The sequence below is a fragment of the Diceros bicornis genome, chromosome X, assembly GCF_020826845.1.
Source record: "Diceros bicornis minor isolate mBicDic1 chromosome X, mDicBic1.mat.cur, whole genome shotgun sequence".
Classification (NCBI taxonomy): Eukaryota; Metazoa; Chordata; class Mammalia; order Perissodactyla; family Rhinocerotidae; genus Diceros; species Diceros bicornis.
This window is the reverse complement of record NC_080781.1, coordinates 118,254,051-118,268,243: the sequence shown is the minus strand read 5'-3', so window position 1 is coordinate 118,268,243 and position 14,193 is coordinate 118,254,051. Positions and strand designations below refer to the sequence as shown.

The window sequence follows — 14,193 nt, the reverse complement described above, 5'->3', positions numbered from 1 at the left end:
TCAGTGTCTATTGAACTACATAAACAAGTAGGAAGGATATGATCAATTTATATTTTTAAGCTCAGAGCATATGAATCATCCTACCATTTTTCTTCTAAGAAAAATATATTATAATGGGGTCTTAGTCTGAGAACATTCAAAAACTATCAGAATTAAAAGGACTTTGACCAAATGGCTATAAGAGGAAATGATGATACTCTGAATTTATATAGTACCTTTTATAAAATGCTTGCCAATCCCTTTACCAACATTAGCTCATTAATTTTCTTGCCATTCCTTTTAGGGAATGGATGCCAGGGTACTATCTCCATTCATTTAGTGACAGACTAACGTGACTGGGAGATGTAAGAAGATTCTGAGAGGTCCAAAAGATCTAGCACATTAGTCAGTGTACTGGAAAGGACATGTGGAAAGTACCCAAAGTTTAATCACTAATTCCTTGGACCTGCTTAGGTCCTTTTAAGTACTTAAAGGAGAAAAAACAGAATTTAACTCTCTGAGATAAAGAACATTTCTTGATGTAACCATTTATTGCATCCTTTGCAGTGTTGCTTTGACTCTTAATTTTAATTAAAAAAAATACATACCTTTAATCTCTGGGGACCTCTTTTCTTTCCTCTCTTAGCCAGCTCAAGAAGCTGTGTGCACATTGCCTATGGCCATGTACCTTGGAGTTGAGTCAAAGTATTAGTAATTAGTTATTACAATTACCCTGCCTTTTCTAGTAGTTTAAATGAATTTTTCTGATAGCATCTCAGAAAGAAAATCACACACTGTTGTATGCAATGTAATAAAAATTTCATGTTATTATTGTTTGTTTTCAAATCACACCTTTATTATTAATGAAAGTGTTCCTTATTTAAAATTTAAGAAAATGACATCCCTCATTAGAATTGTAGAGAAAAAAATACTTTTTAGAAAATCACTATAGCTTTTTATTAGCTTGCTTCCCTTTTCATAGGTTTATCAGTGATTGTAAATGTTAATTAGGTTATTAGTTCAGCACAGGATGTTTTATAAATGATCAGTCCAGTCAGAGAAGGATTTTCTTTATAGATACTTCAGAAAAATGAAAGTCAAATTCAGAAATTTCCAACCTATTCTGTAGTCGCAATACTACTTTTGTTTGTTGCTTATACAGCATAGTCTAGGAAATTTCATAAAGAAGGCCACTTACAATTTTTATATGTTAGTACTTAATTGTATGATAACAGCTAATATTGATGTTTTAGAGTATTACATTCTTAATGGAATGTGATAAATATGAATTAGAACATTTTTGGTAAAATTGGTGAACTATAAAATGTATTGATTGTCTCTTCTTGACTATAGAATTATTAAAATATTAAAAACCCAATATATTTATGCTCATAGGGATATATTGTTAACTCATGCACTTGAAAGACAAAAATGTCCCTTTTCAGCCTTAATTTTGAAACGGTCCTATGTAAAGATATGTACAGCGGAAGTAGTGCTTATCTTTGCCTTGAGGGTTAGGTAAGAGGAATAGCTTCACAGAAAAGGGCCTTCTTGGAACTGAGTCTTGAAAAACTAAAAGGAGTTGGCCGTGGGACTACATTCCAGGTTGTGGAAACAGCATATGCAAAGGTATAAACAAACACAACATATTCAGAAACCGTGAGTAGGTTCTATGGTAGGGTATGCATAGGGAAGTACTGGAAGGTGAGGAAATGGATGGCGGCCAAATTACAAAGGGCTCTGTCTACTGTATTGAAGTCTTTGGTCATTAGTCTGTAGGAAGTAAGGAGTTATTGACAGATTTTTCTCAGGTCAGTGACGATCAGATTGACGTTTTAGAAATAGCATTCTGTGGAAGTGGGCAAATGTCTACCTCAACTACCAACTATAGGCTGATAATTCCAAATTTATCTCTCTATCTTTTCTCTGTTCCTCATCTTTTTTTTTCCTTCCCTTGGGTAATGTATCACCATCTGCCCCAGAGTCATTTTTTACTACTGCTCTTTTAACCTTCAAGTGTGGTTGGTTATAGCTAAAGGGACCAGCATAGTACCTTGCACAAAGTAGGCATTCAGTGACTAAATGAGCATGGAACTTTGGTACTTCACTTTGCGTCCATCTCATAGACTTCTACAGATGGATCAGATCTGGAAAGAATGTGAAGAAATATTTGCTTTTTTTTCTTTTTATCTACCTTTTTCTAATGATAGACTTTATTTGGCTGTCATCCCTGCAGCTTTCATTTATTCTTGTTTGAATAGCCAGTTGTAAATATCATGTGTTTTATTAGTGACGATAGTGTTTGATTTAAGACTGAAGTGTTCGAACAGTCTGAAATAACTAACAAGACTACATTTTAGGTATTTATAATTATGTGTTATCTTGTGAGGATATGACATAACATTTTATAAATATCAGTGTTTAAGCGGCAGCAGTTAAGTAAAAGCATTGTAACATTGGATACTTGTTTCAGAAATGTGGGAAATATTTATTAGAATATTAACTCTCATTTAACTGCCAATGTGCTTGGGCCCCGAGATTCTAGTATAGAATGTCATTGCTTTTTGTTAGCATGATAGAGGTTCCAAAGTGACAAAGAACCTGGGAAATTACCACAAAATGTATAGTTGAAGGTATTGATTCTGTAGGTAAGGTATAGGGAGTTTATAAAAGAGCAAAAGAGGAAAAAAAACACCCATTTTGCTTTACAAAGAACTGTAGAAGAAAATTATGACTTTATAGAACAGCTACAAATTTAGAGACACAGATATGGAGTGCAGTTTACTCTTTTGCCCTTGCTCTCTCACCTGCTTTTGACTTAGAACCATAGCGGGCGCAGATCTTCTGCCATTCAGACTTAGGCAGGCTCAGTGTCTAGGATTTCCGTACATAGGAAACGTAATGTGGAGCCTCTTTAATCTCTTTCAGTAAATCACTTCAAGTCTACTCATGCTTTCTGTGCCTTTTGAATTGGTGCTTTGAAGCTGTGTATTGGGGCAAAGGATATTTGAACTTGGTGACCGGCACGATTGGTATTCACCACACACTAAGGGGCAGCCCCGCTCACTGCAAACATTCCATCATTTATTAAATAAAGGCAGAGATACATATCTTAGGATTCAAAAGTTGAAACTCGGATGACTTTGTGTTGACTAGAATCATAAACCATTAAAAAGATATGGAAACCCAAGGCAGCACAATTTGTTTAAAGTAAATCTAAAGTCTGTAGTTTAAAACAGGGGTTGGCAAACCGTGGCCCACCACTTGTTTTTGTACTTCCTGCGAGCCAAGAATGGTTTTTACATTTTCAAATGGTTGAAAGACAATAAAAGACTATGTTGTGACATGTGAAAATTATGCAAAATTCGAATTTTAGTATCTGTAAGTAAGGTTTTATTGGAACACAGCCGCACTCATTCATTTATGTGTTGTCTTCGGCTGCTTTCATGCTACAACAGCAGAGCTGAGTAGTTGTGATAGAGACCATGTGGTCTGCAAAGCCGAAAATATTTACTATCTGGCTCTTTACTGAAAAGAGGTGCTGACCCCTGGTTTAAAAGAATGTGTAGGAAAGGTTGAAAGAAATAGTACAACCAAGGGTAGCTATGTGTTAAATTGTCCTTTAAGAAAAGTGTTGAATGAGGGACGGGTAAAGGGAGACGCTATTTAGCCTAAAAGAGGGGTGTTTGGAGGGAGTCTGTTGATGATTGTGATGGAGGCATAATAGCTGACATAATATTTGAAGTATTGTCATACAGAAGAGAGAATCAGCTTGTTCTCTGTGACTACAAAAGTTAGACTTAGAACCAAGTGTTGGAAACTATAAGGTAGCAAATTGTAGCTTTGCATAAGAGAACATGCTTAACTTGTCCAAAGGTGGACTAGACAGCCTTGGGAGGTAGTGAGTACCCCATCATTGGAAGAATTCAGACAGGTTGGACAACTAATTAGCAAGGACCTGGTAGAAGGGATTCAGGCATCAACTTGAATGATCTTTAAAGGTCCTTTCTAATCTTGAGAGTCTATGATTTTATGAACTCCCACTATTGAAAATCTGTATCAAGGGAAGATTTCCAAGTACAAAATATGCCTTTGATTACATCATTCCACCTGCTCAAAAATCATCAATGAGATCCTTTTGTCAACTGAATTAAGTAAAATTCCTTAGTTCTTCATTACTAGTTTCTTTGTACTTTGATCCAAACTTGGCCTTATTCATCACTCTTACCATGCACAGCATTTCCCAAGTTGGTTTCTACCAAACATTGTTCCAGGATATACAAATAGATGATAAGCAAGACAAGGGTTCTGTGTTCAGAAGGTTTGGGTAGTGCTGATACTAAATCCTGCCCTTGACAATTCCAATCTACATTAGAATGCTAAAAGCTCTGAGAAGACCTGCCATGAAGAAATTTGTATAACCTTTTTAAAATCCAGCTTTTCCCACACGTGTGAACACAGAATACTTTTTTTTTCTTTTGTCACAGCTATTAGCACTGCAAAACAATTTTCCATTTGTCATTTTCCTGTTCCCTTCTGTTGTCTTTATTGTTTTTGCATATCCTCTCTTCCTCTTGTGTTTTATTTTTCTCCTTCCAACTTCATTCCTAAATCCAGCATGGAGAAATGGTGAGAGAAAGTGTTAACTAGACTACAGAATTGTGGAAACATTTGAGACCACATGAACTACTCCCTGTAACCCCAGAAAAATAGGAAGATAAAGAAGTATGAGTCTAGGAGAAAATGTATGTGAAAGGAGAAATTATATAAGGTGAAAGTGCTTTTGACATGAAACTTCTCATGGTCATTTCATAGTCACTTAGTTATTCAAAAAGTGAATCACTGTTTTATTGGTAATCTGGCCTTTCTCCTTGTAATTTCTGCTTTTAGCTAGTGTTCTGTTTATGATACCATCTGTTTAGTTAGGCAGTCTTTAAGCACGTGAATAAAAAAGGGATTGGTATATAGAGAAAATGATATTACCTATGCTAGGAATGTAACATTCATACTCGCCCATTCCAAGGTGCATTTCTCTAGAGAGATTATTTTTCTGTGTCTGGAGTAGTTAGTGACAGGTTAAAATGAGTGAAAGTAAGAACTTATACAGTCTATTTATAATTATTTTGAGATATTCTAATTCCCTGCATATAAGACTATCTCAAAAGTATTAGTTTTTTTCCTGAATCACCCATATGAACGATGAAAATGTATCTAAAGGTATCTGCAGTCACAGGCAACTATTACTTATTGAGAATGATAATAGCCAGAGGATATAGCTTAATGATTCAAGAATCAGCTTCACATAAAGACTCTAAGTCTCCCTAGAAACCAATAGTCAAATCTCATCAGGGGTAACTTAGCCCTTTCTATAATAGATAAATTGAATAACATGCTGTTTAATTTGTATGTGTGTTATTGAATGAAGTTATGAAGAGTATTTGGTCTGCATATTAAAGATACCACTATTGTTTTGGTAAGTAAGGAAAATTCCAGTGTTATTTTCCCTAAGTTACTTAACCTTGGGTGATTTGAGGATGCATGAGAAACTTGAATGTACCAATGTTCTGTAAGGTTATTTTTAATAGTTAATAATTTGTTAATGAGGAATTTTTTCTGGCTAAACTGTCTTTGGTTTTCTGCCTCCTTGAAATTTGAAGGAGGATTTGAATTTTAAAGAGTAGAAAATGCTTGGATAGTTGATAATATTTCTGTATGTAACATTTCCTGTGTTGTATGGAATTTTTCTGGCTTTTATTTGAAAAGATAAAACTGTATTAAAAAAATTGACATTTCTTAAAAACGTTACAGATTGCCCAAGACCTAAATGTTCATTGCAGAAAATTTGGAAAATACAGACTCGTATGAAGAAGAAAATAAAAGTTACCATTGGTCCTACTCTCAGAGACAGCTACTGTTAACCGCTAGTAACGTTGTAGTTAATATTCTCTCAGCTATTTCTGTGTATATATGTATATAATAAGATGTGTCTGTGTATTCCATTCCAAATTACCAAAAATTTACTTCCCAATATTTTCCTGCTAAAAATAACACTGTCTTAAACATTCTTTTGTAAATCTTTGTATACATCTCTTATTTCCTTAAATTAAGTGCCTAGGAGTGAAATTGTTAGTTCAAAGGGTATGAAATTTTTAAGATGCTTCATTGATATTCCCAAATTGCTTTCTAGAAAAGTAGTGTATTAGTCTCCTTGGCCTTCCATAACAGAATACCACAGATGGGGCAGCTTAAACAGAAATTTCTCACAGTTTTGGAGACTGGAAATCCAAGATCAAGGCGCCAGCAGGGTTGGTTTCTGGTGAGGCCTTTATCCCTGGTTTGTAGATGGTCCTTCTCGCTGTGTCCTCACATGGCCTTTTCTCTGTGCGTGTGTAGAAAGAGAGAGAGATCTCTAGGTGTCTCTTCCTCTTCTTAATAAGAACACCAATCCTATCGGATTAGGGCCCCCACTCTTATGACCTCATTTAACCTTAATTACCTTCTTAAAGGCCCTGTCTCCTAACACAGTCACATTGTGGGGGGTTTAAGGCTTCAGCAAATGAATTTGAAGGGGACACAATTCAGTCCATAATAGGTATCTCATCAGCCGTGAATGAGAATTTCCATTTTACCATCTTACTTCCCACACTGGATACACACACCACACATGCACACATGCATGCACATATTATTGCTAATTTGATAAAGATGGCATTGTTTTACTTTACATTTCTTTGATCATTAGTTTGAGTGAAATTTTTTAAAATATTTGGACATTTTAATTTTTTATGTTTTCTCTTCTTGTACCTTGACTGTTTTTTTGTTGAGGTTCTTAATTGCCGATAAACCTACATTTTCATTTGAGTGTTTAGCTGTTTTGTATTTTATCAGACGTTTTTGCTTATACAGAAAAAGAATCATATTTTAAAATATTTATCTTTTAATATTAAAGTATTACTTACCTTTAAAATACAGCAAAGTATACAGAGTTAATATATATGAGTGTCCATGTTAATGAATCATATGTTTAATGTTTACCATACATTCATAAAAAACGTTTATAGTTTAGACGCATTGATTTGCTGGCAGTGAAATATAGGTAGTGGCAAGGTTAATGCAAAATCTTTCAGCTATCGTTTGCTCCGAATTAACAAATTCAGCAGTGTTTTCTGAGATGTGCTCCTCAGAACTCTGATCCCAGAAGATGTCCTATGAGAAGAGAGTTCTGTTGGTTGAATAGCTTTGGGAACTGCTTGCATTGTACATCTCCTACCCAGTGGTTGACAGTGCTCATCAGGAACTTAAAGGCTCTGAGAAGCGCTGTAGTAAAGAGATCTGTTTAACTGTTGTAAACTGAGTACTTCCAAAACTTACTTTGGCAATAGAACAACCCCTTATTTTTTTGTTTGTTTATATGATTTTTGTTAACTTTTTACCTTGAAATCTTTATAGATTCACAGGAAGTTGTAAAGAAATGTACAGGCAGGTCCCATGCAGCCTTCACCAAGTTAACATCTTGCATAACTATAGTACAATATCACAACCGGGAAATTGACATTAGTACAATCCACAGATTTTATTCAGATTTCATGGGTTATACATGCACTTGTGTGTGTGTGTAGTTTCATGCAGTTTTATCACATGTAGATTTGTGTAACCAGCACCACCGCAAGACTCCCTTGTGCTAGTTCTTTATAGTCACACCCACTCTCCCCCCTTTTCCTAGCCCCTGGCAGCCATTGAAATGTTCTCCATTTCTAGACTTTGGTCATTTCAAGAATGTTATATAAGTGGAATGATATGGTATGTAACCTTTTGAGATTGGCTTTTTTTCACTTAGCATAATTCCCTTGAGGTTCATCCAGGTTGTTGTGTGTACCAATAGTATCTTTCCTTTTTATTGCTGGGTAGTATTGCATGGTATGGATGTACCACAGTTTGTTTACCCATTCACCCACTGAATGACATTTAACCCCTCCCCATATTTTTGGTGGAATCTATTAATACCCTGTATGAATATTGTTCTGAAGAATATCAACTTTAGAAATCTTGTACCACAGAAATGATACAATTAAAGAATTGTCAGTTTTTAAAGATTATGCCTAGGTTGCAGAAATTACGTCTTTTATTATTTGGTTTAGGAATTCCAGAGACGCTGTAATACTCTGATTTCATTGATTGAGAAAGAAAATATGGAAATTGAGGAAAGAGAGAGAGCAGAAAAGAAGAAACGGGCAACTAAAACTCCAATGGTAAAATTTTCAGCATTTTCCTAACTTTTAGGTAGATCTCATTTTTTTACATAATTAAAATGCCTATATTATGTTTAATGCCATAGTGCTACTTATTATAAAAACCGGTTTTATGAAATGCTAATTTGTTTTTGACAGAAGAAGAATTACACTACAACCACGTTTCCTATTTGTTTGTAGAACATATGGTTAGGAACTCCCTAGTAACAGGGCTCAGTATTTTAAAAAATTCCTCGTGACTTTAAGCAGAAGTATAATGCAAGTAAAATCCTTTGAATTGAGACTAGAGTTATCGTGGGGAGTAGGAGAGGGCCGGGGTGGGTTGGGATGGGGCTGAGGTTGAAACTGGGAGTTCTGATTTGATCAAATAAGTTTCTGATCTTTGTGGAACTGTGAGTGCAAATAAGAACTTTGAGCAGACAGCAAAGCTTTACTTGGTTTACTTAGTAATAAGTTAATTGTTGAATAATAAGATGACTTGACTGTAATCCAGTCAGGTTGCCTTATATAGCCACAGTTTAATATACTCCTGAATAGATCATATTATTTGACTGTCATTAAGTAAACTGCCATATTTCATCAAGTCTAAGATGCTTCCATTGTAAGACATAGCATTATTTTATGTACCACTAAGAAAAACTGCTGCCAAGTAACTATACTTTGTCGTCAGTTGTAAGATGCATCCTGATTTCAGAGATGCTGAAGTGGGAAAGAAATGTGCATCCTGGAATATATGAAATATGGTATTTTAACATTTATCATAAGGTTTTTAAAAATAATACACTCATAAATAACATTTTGCCCAGAAAACTTTAAGTATTAAGTAGTTCTTTAAAATAAGAGTACATTTATAGTACCATGTGTAAGTAGACACTTCATGACTATTTTTGATGGGTATTTTATGTCTTTTCTTATAAAGAAACATCTTTGAAGGTTATTTTACATTGGGTTATATAGTTTGTTGGGCTATATAGAACATTAACTGTGAGTATAACATTTAAGTGAATATTCATGTTAAAATTTTTTTTTAATGCATTTACATCCTAGATTTAACATTGTTGGGCCATTTAAAAATGTGCATATTGGAGCAGAACATTAAATCTGTTTCCATTTTAGTCACAGAAAAGAAAAGCAGAGTCAGCTACTGAGAGCTCTGGAAAGAAGGATGTCAAGAAGGTGAAATCCTAAAGCCTAGAAATAAAGTTTTAAATGGGAAACTGCTATTTTCTTGTTCCCATCTTCAAATGCTAATTGCCAGTTCCAGTGTATTCATGGTACTCTAAGAAAAATCTCTTTGGTTTTGATTTCTTGCATATTTTATATATTTTACAATGCTTTCTACCTGAAATGTGTAGCTTTATATTTTATGCATTCTAGTATTTTTGTGTACTGTATTTTGTGCATTTCATGTCTTCATCAAAATCCTCTCAGTCCTTGTTCTTTTGAAGCTTGTGCTGAGGTTTTAGCTTTTCTATGTTTTATATGCCGCTGCTTTGAAAGAGAACCTAGATTCTATAGCTGTATTATTGTTGTTTCATACTTTAAATTTATATGGCTGTGGAAAAATGAATTAAAATGATTTGAGGAGAAAGACTTTTTCACTTCTTTGTCGCTTTCTTTTCTATTGAGTATGGGCTTGTACGTGTTACTGCATACTGTGATTAGCATAATAATTGTTTCTTTGAGGTCATCTAAATATTTTTTTCCTAAAGGAATAAAGGGTGAGAACAGAAAAATATTAAAAAACTAATATTTGATACTGTGCTTGCTGTCAGTATGCGTTACATTTAAATTATTCTCTAAATATTCAAGTGGGAAAATATAATAAAGAAAATGTCTATAAGAAATTTAATTATTTCCTGTTTTTTGTGCAGTAGAGAATAGCTGTGTTTACTTGAATTGTATTGCTCACTACTATGTATTTGGTTGACAGTTAAAGCTTTGCTTGCTGACTTGTGCATGATTTTCTGTCCCATAGAGCCTGTTTAGAGGAGTCTGGGTATAACAAGTAGATTTATTAATAACTAAATTAAGAGTATGAAATAAGCACTATGCATGCAGAAGGGAGGCTGTCTTCTATAGGAATACAATTATGCTTAGATAACAAACAATCTGGGTTTTACACACCAAGAGTTTACTTCTTGCTCACACTACAGATCCCATGCAGGTTAGAGGGATGTGAGAATGGGAAAGGATCTGCTCCACACAGCCACTCAGGGTTCCAGGCTGACTGAGGCTCCACTATTTTGTAGCTGCACCATCTGGGACATGTGGCTTTTTCAGCTGCCGCTGTAGGAGAACAAGAGAGGCTGAAGAATCTCATGTAGGCTCATTATTGCCTCAGCCCAGAAGGGACATATGTCACATGGACATTTCATTGCCCAAAACTAGTCATGTGGTCCTGTGTACGTGCAAGAGGGCTGGCAAATGTAGGGGAACAAATGGAATGTTTTGTATTACTGTCTCTGCCACAGGGGCTGTCGCTTCAGGAAAGAAACAGGGTCTGTCACATGAAACTGTTGGTGTGCAATTAATCACAGTCAAGGTCAGGTTATAAGGGAACAGGAAAAATGAATCAGAATCTAGTGTAAAACACACAGCAAATAAATAAGCAGAGCTGGGAATGCAGGACACTGGTGTTTGTTATCAGAACAAGGTTTGGACTACTAAAGAGTTGCTTCCTCTCCCTACCAAGATCTTTTGCATTTCCTATCAGACTCTATTTAGTGTACCACTGGCAAACCTTGGGTAGCCCTGAGTGCAAGTCAGCATCTTTCATATCTTCTCATAAGAGTTTTGCAACATAGGAATAGATCTTCTAGAATGACAACACACTGTCTGCTGGACTCTTGCAAGTCTTCATTCATTATCCAGATTTCATATTTCTTACTGCCATGCTCCTAATTGGGTTCCTTTTACTGTTTCCACTATTAGGACTTAGACGCTTGTGTTCTCTTGAAGGTTGGGGTGAAATTGAGGTGCTGTTAAGAGATGAGGTTTGGATAATATTAGATCAAGGGACCCAGAGATACCCAAATCGATCCTTGTCTTAACCGCCCTTTCTGTAAGGTCCACCAAGGAGGGGAAGGTAAGTGAAGTAATACTTCACTAGCTGGTGCTTTGGCTCCAAACTTCAATCCAAAGCTCTTAAGCCCAAAATAAAATCTTGGAATTTTCCACTCCAATGAGATTACAAGATATAGTTAACTGAGCTGGAGAAAATGATACCTGAGAGGGTTTTATTGATACCCCAAGTTCTGTGCACTGAACAACAGCCCAGTGAGGGTCCTGGACTCTGATAAATCAAGTCAGCATTTCTTGTCTTAGAGGGAATGAAGTTGGAGGGTGGGAGCAGGTACAATTAAGGTCTTTGAACTTCTTTCATGGAAATTGAATAGTATCTACTTCTTGTTCTTTCTCTGTTAACCCAAAGGGGTTAATGGCTAAGCAGTATGTGACTCTCTACTATAGGGGAGGAAATATGCAGGTAAGTTCTTCAGCCTTTTCATGGGGATATTTCTCTGATTCATATCATGGCTCTTATGAGCCTTTCTTGGACCAAAGAGATGTGAAATTCAATTCTCCAAGATGTTCAGTGAATGCCTCTGATGTCATCCTCAGAAACTTGTGCAACAGTTTTATTCAGGATTTTAACGTAAAGACCACACTATATGTTTAGTGAAAAATTCACCACCTATTCTATTCCTCATCTTAGATTATGTATAGCATCATTGTTGAACATAGCCTACCAAGGAGGCCCATAAATGAACACCAGAGGATGGCACTGTCCAAATAATACAATGTCGGAGATACAAAATGCCCAAGTCTCTATATGAAACCTTATTGTCAATTTTCCACAGAGAAATTAAAGTGTCATAGAAAATTTAAAAGTCCCAACAAAGAAATCCCATTTTAAACAAGAGGCCTAGACTGATAGGATCGTAGCCCTAGACCTGGCTGCCATGTTGAGGAGGATAGTCATGCAGGATAGTCAGTTTACTGTGTCAGCTGCTTGGAGGCCAGAGGAAGCACAAGAGAATGCTGTATCCATGAATGCAATCTTATAAATGCACAATGATCCAGCTCCCCCCCCCAGCAAAAAATGGTCCAGTCGATTGTGCTGGAATCTGACCCAACCTGATTCCCTGTTTGGAGAATGTGTAAGGAGGGAAGTGAGTAAAAGAACAGGAATCCTGAGTGGTTTCCTTCACTCAAGGCCTTTATCTATAGAAGACAAGAGGTGAATAGATTTCCCAATAACCCTCGGGCTCCCACAGAGGCCCTCATAAAGCATTTGTCTTAATCCATTGGACACTCAGGCCCTAATTTCCTTAGACTCAAAAGAGGTGGTGAGCTCAGTAATCTCTCATTTTCATCATAGCCATTTGTATCTCAGTCTTTATTGCACAGTTCCTTCTTGTTCCCTGGCTCCCTGGCCTACAAGTGGTTATGCTATATGGACAACTTGTATACTTGTCAGATTACATAATTCTCCCATGAAATATGCCTTAAATTTGGTTCATTTTCTGAGATTTCCCAGTTAAGAGAAGTTATTGAGCTAGAATCTTTGCAGCTTAGTTGCTGGATGTTTAGTGTGAAAAGTCTCTACCCAACTGGCGAAACTATTTACTGTCATCAAAATAAAATGCTGTTATTTCTCAATTACTGGTGAAGATCCCCAATGTGATCTGCTGTTCCTCCTCTATCATGCAATAGCCAGTGCAGCTAGTTAGATTTCTGGGACAGTTTCAAGGCCCACGATAATGCTGGTGTCCACATTATTTTCTCTCCAGGTGTTATCAACTCCTGAAATCCTCAAGTTGCCATCAAATTTCAAACTTCTATCAGTATTCTATCCCATGTTTCCTTTATTTAGTCTGCCTAAGCTACCCTTCCCAATAGAAGAGAGGTAAGATCTTCCTGTGGTTCAGATACACGTAGCTAATGCCATCTGTCATGTCCTTTGTTCCTCAACCTTATCATTTCTGTGTGCTCCAGCTGATTTCTAACTGTCACTATCTCTTTGTCTGAGGGCTTTATCACAGGCCTTGGAAGGCTTTTCTACCGTTTCCATGATAGGCTAGAAGAGCTAGAGGGTTAATACCTCTGAGAGTGGCTCTCAACCAAAAACTGATTGGAGTTGGTGTATAAGTAGCCCAGCTCTCTCACCCCTTGAGCAGGGTCACTCTAAGGTATGTGGTCTGTATGGTTCCCCAGAGTTTACCCGTGGGATTAAGCTCCAGTCACCCACCGTAGTAGCTGTGTTGATAACACACTCTTTATTGACTGCTTCCTTTCCCTGTATCACTTCCTCACTCCCCTATGGGTGTTTCCTGGGGTCAACTCCTACATAAACTACTTTCATTAGAATCTTTGTCTCAGGGTCTGCTTCTAAGGAAACCCAAATTAAGACACTGTGTGCATAGCTCTTCTTAGCCCTTAGGTATTTTTTTTAATTGATGTCTTAATAGTTTATAACATTGAGAAATTTTGGTTGTACATTTTTGTTTGTCGATCACCATATACATGTGTCCCCTCACCCCTTGTGCCCACCCCCTACCCCCATTGCCCCTGGTAACCACAATACAGTTTTCTATGTCCATGTGTTGATTTATATTCCAGATATGAGTGAGATCATATGGTGTTTGTCTTTCTTTTTCTGTTAGCTCTTAGTTATTCTATAAAAAGATGTGGGTGTTTAAGGAGAGTAATAACTGGATAGTGCATCATTCATCTGTTCTTAGAAGAAGTGTCTCTCTGTGGACAGTTAGGGGGTGATATGACTGGATCAGGATATTCTGCACTGGTACAAAGTACTGGGTTGTGATTCCTCTCCATTAACAAACGAGACTTTCTCATATCACCAATAACTATGGTATTAGGAGTTATTACTAGGCAGAGGTTAAAAGGTTCCCAAGTTTTTGGTAAGGCCAAAGCTGGTGCCCAGGTTATTGTCTCTTTAAGT

The 14,193-nt window shown here is 36.4% G+C and overlaps 1 protein-coding gene across 8 annotated transcripts in view; it reads left to right on the top strand.

Moving 5' to 3' along the window:
- Window positions 1-9,517, top strand: part of SMARCA1 (SWI/SNF related, matrix associated, actin dependent regulator of chromatin, subfamily a, member 1) — a 68,213-nt gene extending 58,696 nt beyond the window's left edge. For 2 of the 8 annotated variants that reach the window (XM_058536682.1, XM_058536681.1), the window contains 3 exons: window positions 6,167-6,295; window positions 8,118-8,228; window positions 9,345-9,517. In XM_058536682.1, the coding sequence (XP_058392665.1) occupies window positions 6,167-6,295; window positions 8,118-8,228; window positions 9,345-9,416 (312 nt within the window). In that variant the 3' untranslated portion in view covers window positions 9,417-9,517. The other 6 variants (XM_058536685.1, XM_058536684.1, XM_058536687.1 and 3 more) reach the window with 4 other exon arrangements.
- The last annotated feature ends 4,676 nt before the right edge of the window (window positions 9,518-14,193 follow it).